Genomic DNA, 13,406 nt, shown 5'->3' with positions numbered 1-13,406 from the left:
GGAAGAGGCAGATGAAACTGCTTCCTTAACTGTATTCCTGGTTTTTCAACTCTCATCTTGGTTTCCCTCAAGGGACAGGTTTCTCACTCACCAATTCCTCCATCCCTCTTGGCCTTTGTCTAGGCAGTTCCAAAAGGATTACTTACACCAAGGGGGCTTTTCAGAGCGCTGCCGGAGTTGCATGGTAGGTGAATGAAGAGTACGGGGTGGGGAAAATGTGCCATCTGAGGCCTGGTTGCTGTGCATAGACTCAAAGAGGGCTGGATAGGGAAGGAAAAAAAGCATATGAAGAAGAATCCAAGTGCCACAGGTTCTCAACATAAGTAAAAACCAATGTACATTTTCTCAGGCTGAGAAGAAGCATCCTTCACACAAACCATTTTTAATATTTTAAACTTTGTATAATGAATACTTTCAAATAGTTTTAAAAAGTCATTGAAAGACTAGTATGACCAATACTCATACACTCATCTATATTTAACACATTAACACATGTCAACATTTTGCCATACTTGTTTCATCTATTTCTTGGTGCTGAAGTTCTCTAAAATAAATAATAGACATAATGAATACTTTAATATGCATTTCTAAATTATAAGGAGTTTCTCCTATTCAGCCATATACCACTAATAAACCTAACAAAATTAAAAAATAATACCCTAATATCATGTAATACCCAATCCATATTCAAATTTTCCCCTATTACTCCCAAAATTGCTTTTATAGTAAGGTCCAAACATGAATCATACATGTTTGGACCTTACTATAAAAGGGCCTTACTGTTCTAGATAGTGCCCTCCTACCCATTTATTTTTTTTCATAGTGACTTTTTGAAAAGAACAGTCAGTTGTCTCACATAATGTCATTCCCCACATTCTCGATTCATCTGATTGCTTCCTCATAAAATCATTTAACTCATTTCAACATCCCTTGTATTTCCTATAAACTGGAAGTTAGCTATAAAAGGCATCGATTATTCAGTTTAAATCACTTTGGCAATACCTATGTGTATTATATTATACTAGATGCCTGGTGCACGAAATTCACGCAAGAGTAGGCCTTCCTTCCCCTGGCACCTGGGACCTGGGCTTCCCTTGCAGAGGGAGGCCCCACTCACCCGCTACAGCCTACCAGCTGGTGGCCTGGGCCTCCCTCTGGGGGGCGATCATGGGGCGATGGCCAGGCCCCCAACCAATCGCATCGCACCCGCCTTGGCTGGCTTGGCACAGTAGGTGTCATAGCATGGTCCCGGATGGTTGTCCAGATGGTCGTTCCACTGTTCAGCTGATCGGTCAATTTGCATATTATGCTTTTATTATATAGGATTATATTATATAGGATTATATATTATATTATATTATATTATATTATATTATATTATATTATATTATATTATAGGCACATGTTTCATTGTCCTACTAAATAAGACTAAATTTACTAATTGGGTTAAAGTGGTGCCCATAAAAATCTCACCATTTTAAAGTTTCCCCCTTCTGATCAGAGGTGATCCTTTGACACCATGCAAACCCACCAACATTTTAGTATCCATTGATGGACCTTAATTATTTTATTAGGGGTGTCAAGTGTTGATTTTCTAATTCTATCAATCCTTTTAACATTTATTACTTGGCATATTTTCTGTAAAGAAGAATGTTCCCTCTTCAACTGGGATTATTTGATTACACTGAACTGCAGTTGTTATTGAAAAGATAGGATGTGTTTATTTCCCTTTAGTTTTCAGAGGAAAGAATTGGTGAAAAGTATTCTCCAATAGTTGCAGATGATAATTATTTTTTTAAATATTTTTATTGCTTTCAGAGAGGAAGGAAGAGGGAGAGAGAGATAGAAACATCAATGATGAGAGAGAATCATTGATTGGCTGCCTCCTGCACAGTCTGAGCCCTCAACCCGGGCATGTGCCCATGACCAAAATCGAACCTGGGACCCTTCAGTCCACAGGCTGATGCTCTATCCAATGAGCCAAACCAGCTAGGGCAATTATTTTATTTTTTGTAAGATTCACTATGAGTTGTGGCTTTTTATATATTCAGTGTACTTTAGTTAATTACTACAAATTATTATTTTTGTTGTTATTAATCCTCAGCTGAGGATATTTTATCCATTGATTTTTTTAGAGACAATGGAAGGGAGAGGGAGAGACAGAGAAAGTGAGGAAAAGACAGAGAGAGAGAGAGAGAGAGAAACATCAATGTTTGATTAAGCCTGCACCCCAGATATGTGCCCTTGATTAAAATTGAATCCAGGACCCTTCAGTCTGCAAGCTGATGCTCTAACCACTAGCCAACCCAGCCAGGGCACAAATTATTTTTAATGCTAAAGTATTCCAGTTCTGGTCAGTGGGAGCCTCTTCAGGCTTGATTGCTTCTTTGCTTTTGTCTTAGGATCACCTTGTGCCTTCCTTGCCCTAGACATGCATTCTCAACAAAATTGGTTCTTGGTGAGAATGAAAATATTCTTAGATATTCTATTGATTTGTGTCCATCAAATGGCCACAATACATAAATAAATACACAGTATATCTATAGTATTAAAATTTTGTATGGTGGGGGTGACTAGGGAAAAAAATGCCAAAAGAGGCTCAGGGTGGGGTGAGAGAGTGTGTGATTTTTTAATTTTTTTTTAGAAAGGCAAAAAAACACTCACTAGACCAAGAAGCAGTCATTTCCCCATGGGAATCCTGGTAGTGGTGAATGATATGTAGAGACCAAAATCTATATGCTAAGGGAGCTCATTGCTACTGCTGCTAATGCATAATGTTAAAAAGAGCACTAAAAAAGAACCTGAATTCATACTGATATTTTCAATTCAAATGTAAAATGACAGCATTTAAAAAATCTTTTGAATTTATACTTGTATACCTTGAAAATCCTGGTTCCTAGTAATAAGAACATAATTACTTATCTTATTTGCATTATTCTATTATAAATATAGTTTTAAAATGGTACCAATATCACTAAAAATTAAACTACTGAATGAGGATTAAAATTATAGTTCTTTTTGTCCCACTAAAGCAGTGGTTCTCAACCTTTCTAATACCGCGACCCTTTAATACAGTTCCTCATGTTGTGGTGACCCCCAACCATAAAATTATTTTCGTTGCTACTTCATAACTGTAATTTTGCTACTGTTATGAATCATAATGTAAATATCTGTGTTTTCCGATGGTCTTGGGAGACCCTGCTAGCGGTTCTCAACCTGTGGGTCGCGACTGTAGAGCCTAAGACCATCGGAAAACAAGATATTTACATTACGATTCATAACAGTAGCAAAACTACAGTTATGAAGTAGCAACAAAAATAATTTTATGGTTGGGGGTCATCACAACATGAGGAACTGTATTAAAGGGTCGCGGTATTAGAAAGGTTGAGAACCACTGCACTAAAGGATCTATAGTCAGAGTACAGTATTCTAAAGTTATTTTTCTTAGTCAGTCTAGCTAAAGGTTTGTCAATTTTGTTGATTTTTTTCAAAGAACCAACTTTTGGTTTTGTTGATTCTTCCTATTGTTTATTTCCTTTATCTCTGTTCTAATCTTTATTATTATTTTTCTTCTGCTAGTTTTGGTGTTTTTTTTTTTTGTTTTGTTTTGATTTGCTTCAGAGAGGAAGGGAGAGGGAGAGAGAGATAGGAGCATCAATGATGAGAGAGAATCATTGATTGGCTGCCTCCTGCACGCCCCACACTGGGGATTGAGTCTGCAACCCAGGCATGTGCTCTGACTAGGAATCAAACTGTGACCTCCTGGTTCATAGGTCGATGCTCAACCACTGAGCCACGCCGGCTGGGCAGCTTTGGGTTTAGTTTGCTCTTCCTTTTTCAGTTCCTAAGGTATAAAGTTAGATTTTTTATTTAAGGTCTTCCTTCCTTCCTCCCTCTCTCCCTTCCTCCCTCTCTCCCTTCCTTCCTCCCTCCCTCTCTCCCTTCGTCCCTCTCTCCCTGCCTTCCTTCTTCCCTCCCTCCCTCCCTCTCTCTCTCTTTAAAATATACTTTTATTGATTTTAGAGAGAGAAGAAGGGAGAGGGAGATAGAAACATTGATGAGAGAGAAACAGATCAGCTGCCTCCTGCATGCCCCCCACTGGGGATAGAGCCTGCAACCTAGGCATGTGCTCTGACTGGGAACTGAACCAGTGGCCTCTTGGTGCACTCAACCAACTGAGACACATCAGCTGGGCTGGGCTCTTTCTTCGTCTTCCTTTTTTTTTTTTTTTGGTTAATCTTCACCCCAGGATATTTTTTTCCATTGATCATTAGAGAGAGTAGAAGAGGGAGGAAGGGAGAGAGAGAAACATCGCTGTGAGAGAGACACATCAATTGGTTGCCTCCCATAGGCACACCCACCAGGGTTGGGGATCGAACCTACAACCCATGTAGGTGCCCTTGACTGGGAATCGAACTCTCGACCCTTCAGTGCACAGGACAATGCTCTATCTACTGAGCAACATGGGCCAGGACTTTCTTCTTTTTTAAATGTAGGTGTTTACAGCTATAAATTTTCTCTTAGCACTGATTTGCTATATCCCATAACTTCTGATATGTTGCATTTTCATTTTAATTCATCTCAAATTATATTCTAATTTCTCCTTGTAATGGATCTCTGATCCATAGCTTGTTTAAGAATATGTTGTTTAATTTCCACATATTTGTGAGTTTTCCAATTTCCCTTCTATTATTGATTTCTAGCATCATTTCATTGTGATTGGAAAGGATATTTTGTATAATTTCAAAGAAGAATTATACAAATAATTTCAATCTTTTAAAATTTATTTAGAATTCTTTTGTGGCCTAACATGTGGTTTATCCTGGAGACTATTCCATGTATACTTAAGAACAATCTGTATTACCCCAAAGACAAAAGAAGAAAAAAAATAAATGAGATTATATCTAACTAAAAAGCTTTTGCACAGCAAAAGAAACTTCCAAAAAACAAAACAAAAAAGCAACCAACAACATGGGAGAAGATATTTGCAAATGACAGCTCCAACAAGGGGTTAATATTCAAAATATAGAAAGAACTCATATGACTCAACACCATAAAAGCAAACAATCCAATTAAAAAATGGGCAGAGAACCTCAACACACACTTCTCGCAAGAAGACATAGAAATTTGCCAACAGATATATGCAAAGATGCTCAACTTCACTAGCTACCACCTCACAACTGTTAGAGTGCCTATTATTAACAAGAAAAGTAACAAGATGGAGAGGTTGTGGAGAATAAGGAACCCTCAGTCACTGCTGGTGGAAATATAAATTGGTATAGCCACCATGGAAAACAGTATGAAGGCTCCTCAAAAAATTAACAATAGAGCCAGGCTGGTGTGGCTCAGTGGTTGAGTGTTGACCTATTTTGAGCACCATATATGAGATGTGGGATTTGGGGTGCATATTCTTTCGTGGGTCTTTGTCCTTATGAAGTTTGAAGAATAAACTCGTGTACTAATAGATTTCTTTAATACAAATGTATAAGTTTTTTGGAAGCATATACAAACTCCATCTAGGCAGGGTATCCCCAAAGGGAACCCCCCCTCCCTCTCTCTAATGGGAAATATTTTAAAACATAAAAATCCTGCCTTGTGTCCCTTTATCTCTAGTTTACATATGCTGTAGTTTTTTGTCTGAACATGACCTTTTTAAATTGGACTCTTTCCTTAATTTGGGACCCCCTTGTTTTCCTCCTTGGTCATTCTGCTACATAGTATTAGTTTCAAAGCTCAAAGCCTATGCAGTACCCCCCACTTTCTCTCCCCTTATCTTGCAACATTCCTCTATCCTTTCTGAAAATATGTTTCCTTCTTCCCAATATTCTGTGACTTTTATTTTTTGTGAATTTATGTCTTCCTCCCCCTTATTCTGTGGCATTTCTCTATTTTTCATATATCCATCTTATCTGTTCAGGTTGGAGTTGCTTTTGATCTACCTTATGGCTTTCTCCCCGTTGTGTTGGCCAGAGATATTTTATTACCTCTTATGGCTTTCCCAGCTGCTCAGGTCACGGCTGTTTTTTATCTAATTTATGGCTGCTTTAATTGTTCAGGCCAAGATGCCTCTATCCCAGCCGTGGGCAAACTACAGCCCGCGGGCCAGATCTGGCTGTTCTATCCGGTTCTCTTGCTCTCCCCTCCGCTCCTTTACTTTGAATTTATATTAGTTCACACAAACACTCCATCCATGCTTTTGTTCCGGCCCTCCGGTCCAGTTTAAGAACCCATTGTGGCCCTCGAGTCAAAAAGTTTGCCCACCCCTGCTCTATCCTCTCTGGAACCCCCCTTCCTGTTTGCCTAATTAAGCTAACTAGCTGACCTTTATTAGTATGGTTCGATTCCCAGTCAGGGCACATGCCCAGGTTACGGGCTTAATCCCCAGTAGGGGGCATGCAGGAGGCAGCTGATCAATGATTCATCATTGATATTCCTCTCTCTCTCCTTCCTCTCTGAAATCAATAAAAACATATTATTAAAAATTAACAACAGATTTACCATAGCAACCCTTCTGGGTATCAACCAAAAAATTTGAGCCCTAACCGGTTTGGCTCAGTGGATAGAGTGTTGGCCTATGGACTGAAGGGTCCCAGGTTTGATTCCGGTCAAGGGCATGTACCTTGGTTGCGGGCACATCCCCAGTGGGGGGTGTGCAGGAGGCAGCTGATCGACGTTTCTCTCTCATCCATGTTTCTATCACTCTCCCTTCCTCTCTGTAAAAAAAAAATCAATAAAATATATTAAAAAAAAATTGAAAACATTTATTTGCAAATATATATGTAACCCTTATGTTTACTGCAGCATATTCACAGTGGCCAAGACATGAAAACAACTGAAGTATCCATCAATAGATGAGTGGATAAAGAATATGTGGTACATATATACAATGAAATACTATTCAGCCATAAAAAGATGAAATACTGCCATTTGCAATAACATGGATAGATCTTGAGAATATCATGCTAAGTGAAATAAGTCAGACAGAAAAAGTCAAGAACAATATAATTTCACTCATATGTGGGATATAAAACTAAAAGCAACAAATAAACAAACAAAAAAAATGAACAAAAACTCAAAGATACAGACAACAGTATTAGAGGGAATGAGGGGTGGGGAGTACAGAAGAAGGGGTGGGGGGTAGTAAAGGATAAAGGGGGCCAAATATATGGTGACAGAAAAAGATTTGATTTTGTGTGGTAAACACACAATGTAATATGCAGATTATGTATTACAGAATTGTCACTTGAAACCTATAATAAAACCTAGTTTTATTAACCAATGTCACCCCAATCCTATATAATGAGGAATATGCTAATTACCTGATAAGCCTTGAAGCGTAACGACCAACTGCATAACAACCAGATCACAGATCTGCAGGAGGGTGAGGCAGTGAACTACAAGTGGGCAGTGAAAAGCTACAGGAGGGGGCAGGGCAGCCAGCTATGAGGGGGAAAAGGAGGAGGGGGGCGGGGGAAGCTATAGGAGGGCGGGCAGTGGGTGGAGAGCTACAGGAGGGTGGCAGAGAGCTACTGGTGCACGGATTTGTGCGCAGGGCTACTAGTAAACTTAATTTTTTTAAAAAAATGAATTTGTATTCTGCTCTTGTTGGGTGGAATGTTCTATAATGTCTGTTAGGTTTAGTTGCCTGATGGTGTTGTTAAAATTCTATTTCCTTATTGATCGTCTGTCTATAGCTGCTTATCCCTTATTAAAAGTGGGATAGCCCTGGACAGTGTAGCTCAGTTGGTTGGAGCATTGTATCATACACTGAAACGTCATGGGTTCAATTCCAGGTTGGGACACATACCTAGGTTGCAAGTTTGATCCCTGGCTCTGATTGGGGCACATGGCAGGGGAAGGAAGAGCAGCTAATAGATGGTTCTCTCTCACATCGATGTTTATTTCTCTCCATTCCTCTCTCTCTAAAAAAAAAAATCCGCCAAAACCGGTTTGGCTCAGTGGATAGAGCGTCAGCCTGCGGACTGAAAGGTCCCAGGTTCGATTCCGGTCAAGGGCATGTACCTTGGTTGCGGGCACATCCCCAGTGGGGGGTGTGCAGGAGGCAGCTGATCGATGTTTCTCTCTCATCGATGTTTCTAACTCTCTATCCCTCTCCCTTCCTCTCTGTGAAATAGCAATAAAATATATTTAAAAAACAAAAATCCTAGCTCTCACTTGGTTATTATTATTATTTTTTAAAATATATTTTATTGATTTTTTACAGAGAGAAAGGGAGAAGGATAAAGAGTTAGAAACATTGATGAGAGAGAAACATCGATCAGCTGCCTCCTGCACAATCCCCACTGAGGATGAGCCCACAACCAAGGTACATGCCCTTGACCGGAATTGAACCCGGGACCCCTCAGTCTATAAGACGACGCTCTATGCACTTAGCCAAACCAGTCAGGGCTCACTTGGTTATTATTTGCATGAAATAAATCCTTTCACTTTCAACCTATTTGTGTCTTTGGGGTGTAAATTGAATCTCTCTCTCTTTTTTGTTTTGCTAATCCTCACCCACAGATATTTTTCCATTGATTTTTAGAGAGTGGAAGGGATGGGGAGAGATAGAGAGACACATTGATTGGTTGCCTCCTGATGTACCCTGACTGGGGTTGGGAATCTGGCCCACGACTGAGGTATGTGCCCTAGATCTGAATTGAATCCTTCAGTCCGCAGGCTGATGCTCTATCCACTGAGCTAAATTGAGTCTCCTATAAAAACATATAGTTGGATAATTTAAAAAAAAAATCCATTCTGCCAATCTCTGCCTTTTGTTTGGAGAGTGTTACTCATTTACATTTAAAATAAATTACTGATAAGGAAGGGCTTACTTCTGCCATTTTGCTATGCTTTTTGTATGTCATATAAATTATTTGTTCCTCATTTCCTCTATTATGGCCATGTGTTGTGTTTGATCTTTTTGTAGCGAACCATTTTTTAAAAATATTTTTTTATTGATTTCAGAGAGGAAGGGAGAGGGGGAGAGAGATATAGAAACATCCATGATGAGAGAGAATCATTGATTGGCTGCCTCCTGCAAGCCCCACCCTGGGGATCAAGCCCGTAACCCGGGCATGTGCCCTTGACTGGAATCAAACCCAGTACCCTTCAGTCCGCAGGCCAACTGAGCCAAATCGGCTAGGGCTGTAGCGAACCATTTTGATTCCCTTCTTATTTCCTTTTCTAGATAGGTTTTAGATATTTTCTTAGTGTTTACCATAGGGATTACATATAACATCCTAAATTTATAATAATCTTATTTGGATCGATAGCAATTTAGCTTCAATAACATACAAAAACTCTGCTCTTATAAAGCTCTGTCCCCACTTTATGTTGTTATTGTCACAAATTATATCTTTATATATTATATGCCCATTAACATAGACTTACAGTGATTTTGTATTGATTTGTGTGAAACAAAAAGAGGAGCTACAAATTCATATATGAAACAAAAAGAGGAGCTACAAATAAAAAATACTATAATGCTGACTTTTATGTTTACCAATGTAATTACCTTTACGAGAGTTATTCTTTGTTATGACTTCAAGTTACTGTCTAGTGTCCTTTTATTTCAGCCTAAAAGCCTCCTTTTAGCATTTCTTGTAGTGCAGGTCTACTAGTCACAAACTCCCTCAGCTTTTGTTGACCTCGAAATGTTTTAATTAATTCTTCATTTTTGAAGTTTTGCCAGATGTAGAATTCTTTGTTGATAGTGTTTTTTCTTCTGGCACTTTAAATACACCATCCCACTGCTCTCTGGCCTCTATGGTTTCTTTATTTTTCTTTTCTTTTTAAATTTTTATTGTTGAAAGTACTACATATGTCCCCTTCCCCCCCCACCACCATTGACCCTTTCTAGCCTGCCCCTTCCCCTCCCCACCATATGGTCTCTATAGTTTCTGATGAGAAATTGGTTGTTAATCTTATTAAGATCACTCCTACATGACAAGTTGCTTTTCTCTTGCTACTTTCAAGGTTTTTAAAAAATATTTTTTTATTGATTTTTAGAGATAGAGAGGAAGGGAGAGGGATAAAAATATAGAAACATCAATGAGAGAAACATCACTGATTGGCTGCCTCCTGTTCACCCCCAACTAGGGATTGAGCCTGCAACCCGGGCATGTGCCTTGACTGGGAATCAAACTGATGACCTCTTGATTCCAGGGTTGACACTGAACCACCGAGACACAAGATTTTCTCACCCTAGCTGATTTTGCTCAGTGGATAGAACTTTGGCTACTAACTGAAGGGTCCTGGGTTCAATTCTGGTCAAGGGATTGTACCTCAGTTGCGGGCTCAATCCCCAGCTCTGGTCGGGGTGTGTGCAGGAGGCGACCAGTCGATGTGTCTCTTTCACATCCAAGTTTCTCTCTCTCTGTCTCTCCCCGTCCCTTCCACTCTAAAAAATAAAAATAAAAAAACAAATCCATGGAAAAATATCCCTGGGTGATGATTAACAAAAAATCAAAAAAATCACACCAAAACAAAAGATTTTCTCTGTCTTTGTCTTTTGCCAACTTGATTTGAATGTGTCGCAGAGTAGCTCTCTTTGCATTTATCTTCCAACTACTAGGTTGTATATATTTGTATCTTTATCAAATTTGAGAAGTTTTCAGCCATTATTTCTTCAATTATTTTTTCTACCTTTTTTTTTCTCTCTCTTCTTCTAGAACTCCCATTATGCATATGTTGGTATGTTTATGGTGTCCCACAAATCTCTTTGGCTTTGTTCATTTTTCTTCATTCTTTTCAATTTCTCCTCTTCAGACTGGATATTTTTCAAATGACCTATTTTAAGTTTGCTGATTCTTTCTTCTGCCTGCTAAAATCTTCTAAGAAATCCTCTAGCAAATTTGTCATTTCTGCTATACTTTATAGCCTCAGAATTTGTTTGGTTTCTTTTGATATTTTCTATCACTTTAATGATATTCTCTATTTGTTGAGACACCATTCTCCTGATTTCCTTTAGTTCTCTGTCCCTGGTTTCCTTTCCTTATTTAAAATATTTGTCTAGTAAGTATAATGTCTGTGTTTCCTCAGACATTAATTTATTCTGTGAAAAGATCACACTGTCTTGTTTCTTTGCATATTATATAATTTTTTTGGTTGAAAAAAGGATATTTTTACTATTAGAATGTATTAACTCTGAAAATCAAATTACCCCTCTCCCCTCAGGGTTTCTTTTTGTTGTTTGCTGTGGTTTACAGCTGTTTGTTTAGTGATTTTTCATTTTCTTTTTTTTAAGTATGTTTTTATTAATTTTTTTTAAAATATATTTTATTGATATTTTACAGAGAGGAAGGGAGAGGGATAGAGAGCTAGAAACATCGATGAGAGAGAAACATCGATAAGCTGCCTCCTGCACACCTCCCACTGGGGATGTGCCCGCAACCAAGGTACATGCCCTTGACCGGAATCGAACCCGGGACCTTTCAGTCCGCAGGCCGACGCTCTATCCACTGAGCCAAACCGGTTTTGGCTGTTTTTATTAATTTTTAGAGACAGAGGAAGGGAGAGGGACAAATAGATAGAAACACCGATCAACTGCCTCCTGCATGCCTCCTACTGGGGATCAAGTCACAACCTGGGCATGTGCCCTAACTGGGAATTGAACCAGTGACCTCTTGGTTCATGGGTTGACACTCAACTACTGAGTCACACTGGCTAGACTGTTTAGTGATTTTTCTAAACTATTTTTATAAAGTCTGTCTTCTTTGACATGTGCAGTCTGTGAAATCTTTGTTCCTTTGGTTTATGTTCAGCTAGGGCTTTGATAAGGATTTCCTTGAATATCCCAGGAACAAAAAGAGGGAGGGGGGAAGGAGGGAAAGGAGTAGAAGGGAGGAAAGGAGAGAGGAGTTCTCACAGTGTTTGCTGATTGGTTCTATGTTGAGGTATTCCTTCAACACTTAGCCAGACTATTTACAACACTGCCTTAGCCTTCACTCCCTGCTTGTGTTGAATCTAGAGTTAGGGTCTTCTCATGTATTTTATGCTCAGGTGTCCTTCCCCAGGCATGTGTATAGCTTTTCAAATTTACCAGTATATGTGGGTGCTTCTGAATGACTGATTTCCTAAAGAAACTCTCTTCCCAGGCTTTCCGTATGCCTACTGTTTGCCTCAACTATAATGTTTTGTCCCAGACATCATGTTCATTTGCTTTACAGTGTTTTCAAGTAATATCCTCTGCATAGCCACATTTATACACTGAGTGAGTTCCAAGTTAGGTGGAACAAAGGTAAATACCCTGTGCCAGTCCTTCAGGTAGCCTATACACAAATTAGAATGAACACAAGTCTTGGAGAATAAGGTCTATTCTGCTCCTTCTGGAACCAGAGACTATTCTGCTCCCACACTGAGAGCATGGGTTGCCATGTTCACGACTGCTACCAAGGTGGGGACAGGAGCGGGAGAAGGTCAAGTAAAAGTACTGAAAAGCTTCCTGCCATTTTTAGGTTACCTCCTTCTTGATTCAGAATTTTCCTGCTGGTTGCAAACCTCTGACTATTTTCCAGAGTTCTGATAAAGTTGATTGTATCAATTTTTGCTTGATTTTTTTTGGTGTTTCTGTAAAAGGAGAAGCCCTTGGAGCTACCTATTGCATGGTTTACTTTTTACATTTAGATCTCTGATCTATATGGAGTTTATACTGGTTGAGAAGTATAGATTCAATTTTAATATTTGCCAAATGAATATTCAATTGTCCCAACTCCATTTATTAAAAAGTCTATCTTTCCCCCAGTATTTTGAAATGCTAACTTCATCTATTTCTAAATTTTCTACTTTGTTTGATTGCTCTCTGTCTATTCATATACCAATATTACACTGTTTTTATTATAAAAGTTTTATATAATGTTTTAAAATCAAGGTTTTCTTGGCTATTCTTGCTTGTTTATTTTTCAATGAGAGCTTCAGAATTGATTTGTCTGACTTTAGAAAACCAGCAGTGAAAATTTGTTGGGGAGGGGAGAAACCAAGATGGCGGCATAGGTAAACACCTAAACTGCTGCCTCGCACAACAATTTCAAAACTACAACTAAAAGACAGAACGGACACCATCCAGAACCACAGGAAAGCAGGCTGAGTGAAAATTCTACAACTAGAAGGAAAGAGAAAAGCTCACAGAGAATTGGAGGTACGGCAAAGGGGCTTTGTGCGCGCAGAGAGGAAGGGCGGCTGAGAGCCTGGCTGACTTTCTCTGGCGGAAGGGGGAAGGAAGCCTCCGACCGCACTGAACCCCAGTTCTGACTGCACTGAACCCCAGTTCCGGGCGAACCCCTGGGGACCCATGCTCTTGTGGGGGGAGTCTGGACTCTCGGGCGGACACTCGAGCTGGGAAAGGCAGAAGTCTGAAGGCGCACGCGGGCCAGTGCGCACAAAGGCTGCGGAGGTTGCCACAGGCT

The 13,406-nt window shown here is 39.4% G+C and overlaps 1 protein-coding gene across 29 annotated transcripts in view; it reads right to left on the bottom strand.

The window, feature by feature from the left end:
- PPIP5K1 (diphosphoinositol pentakisphosphate kinase 1) overlaps positions 1-13,406 on the bottom strand; it is a 48,494-nt gene that overhangs the window by 3,898 nt on the left and 31,190 nt on the right. For 26 of the 29 annotated variants that reach the window (XM_080647858.1, XM_080647835.1, XM_080647862.1 and 23 more), the window contains one exon: positions 147-260. The exons of the other annotated variants lie outside the window; for them this stretch is intronic. In XM_080647858.1, coding sequence (XP_080503984.1) covers positions 147-260 — 114 coding nt within the window. The remainder of the gene's footprint in view (positions 1-146; positions 261-13,406) is intronic. 29 annotated transcript variants of the gene reach the window in all.

This window comes from Plecotus auritus, assembly GCF_963455305.1.
Source record: "Plecotus auritus genome assembly, chromosome: 1".
In the NCBI taxonomy this organism is placed as follows: Eukaryota; Metazoa; Chordata; class Mammalia; order Chiroptera; family Vespertilionidae; genus Plecotus; species Plecotus auritus.
The sequence above is the reverse complement of the archived record's forward strand: the minus strand, read 5'-3'. Positions and strand labels throughout refer to the sequence as shown.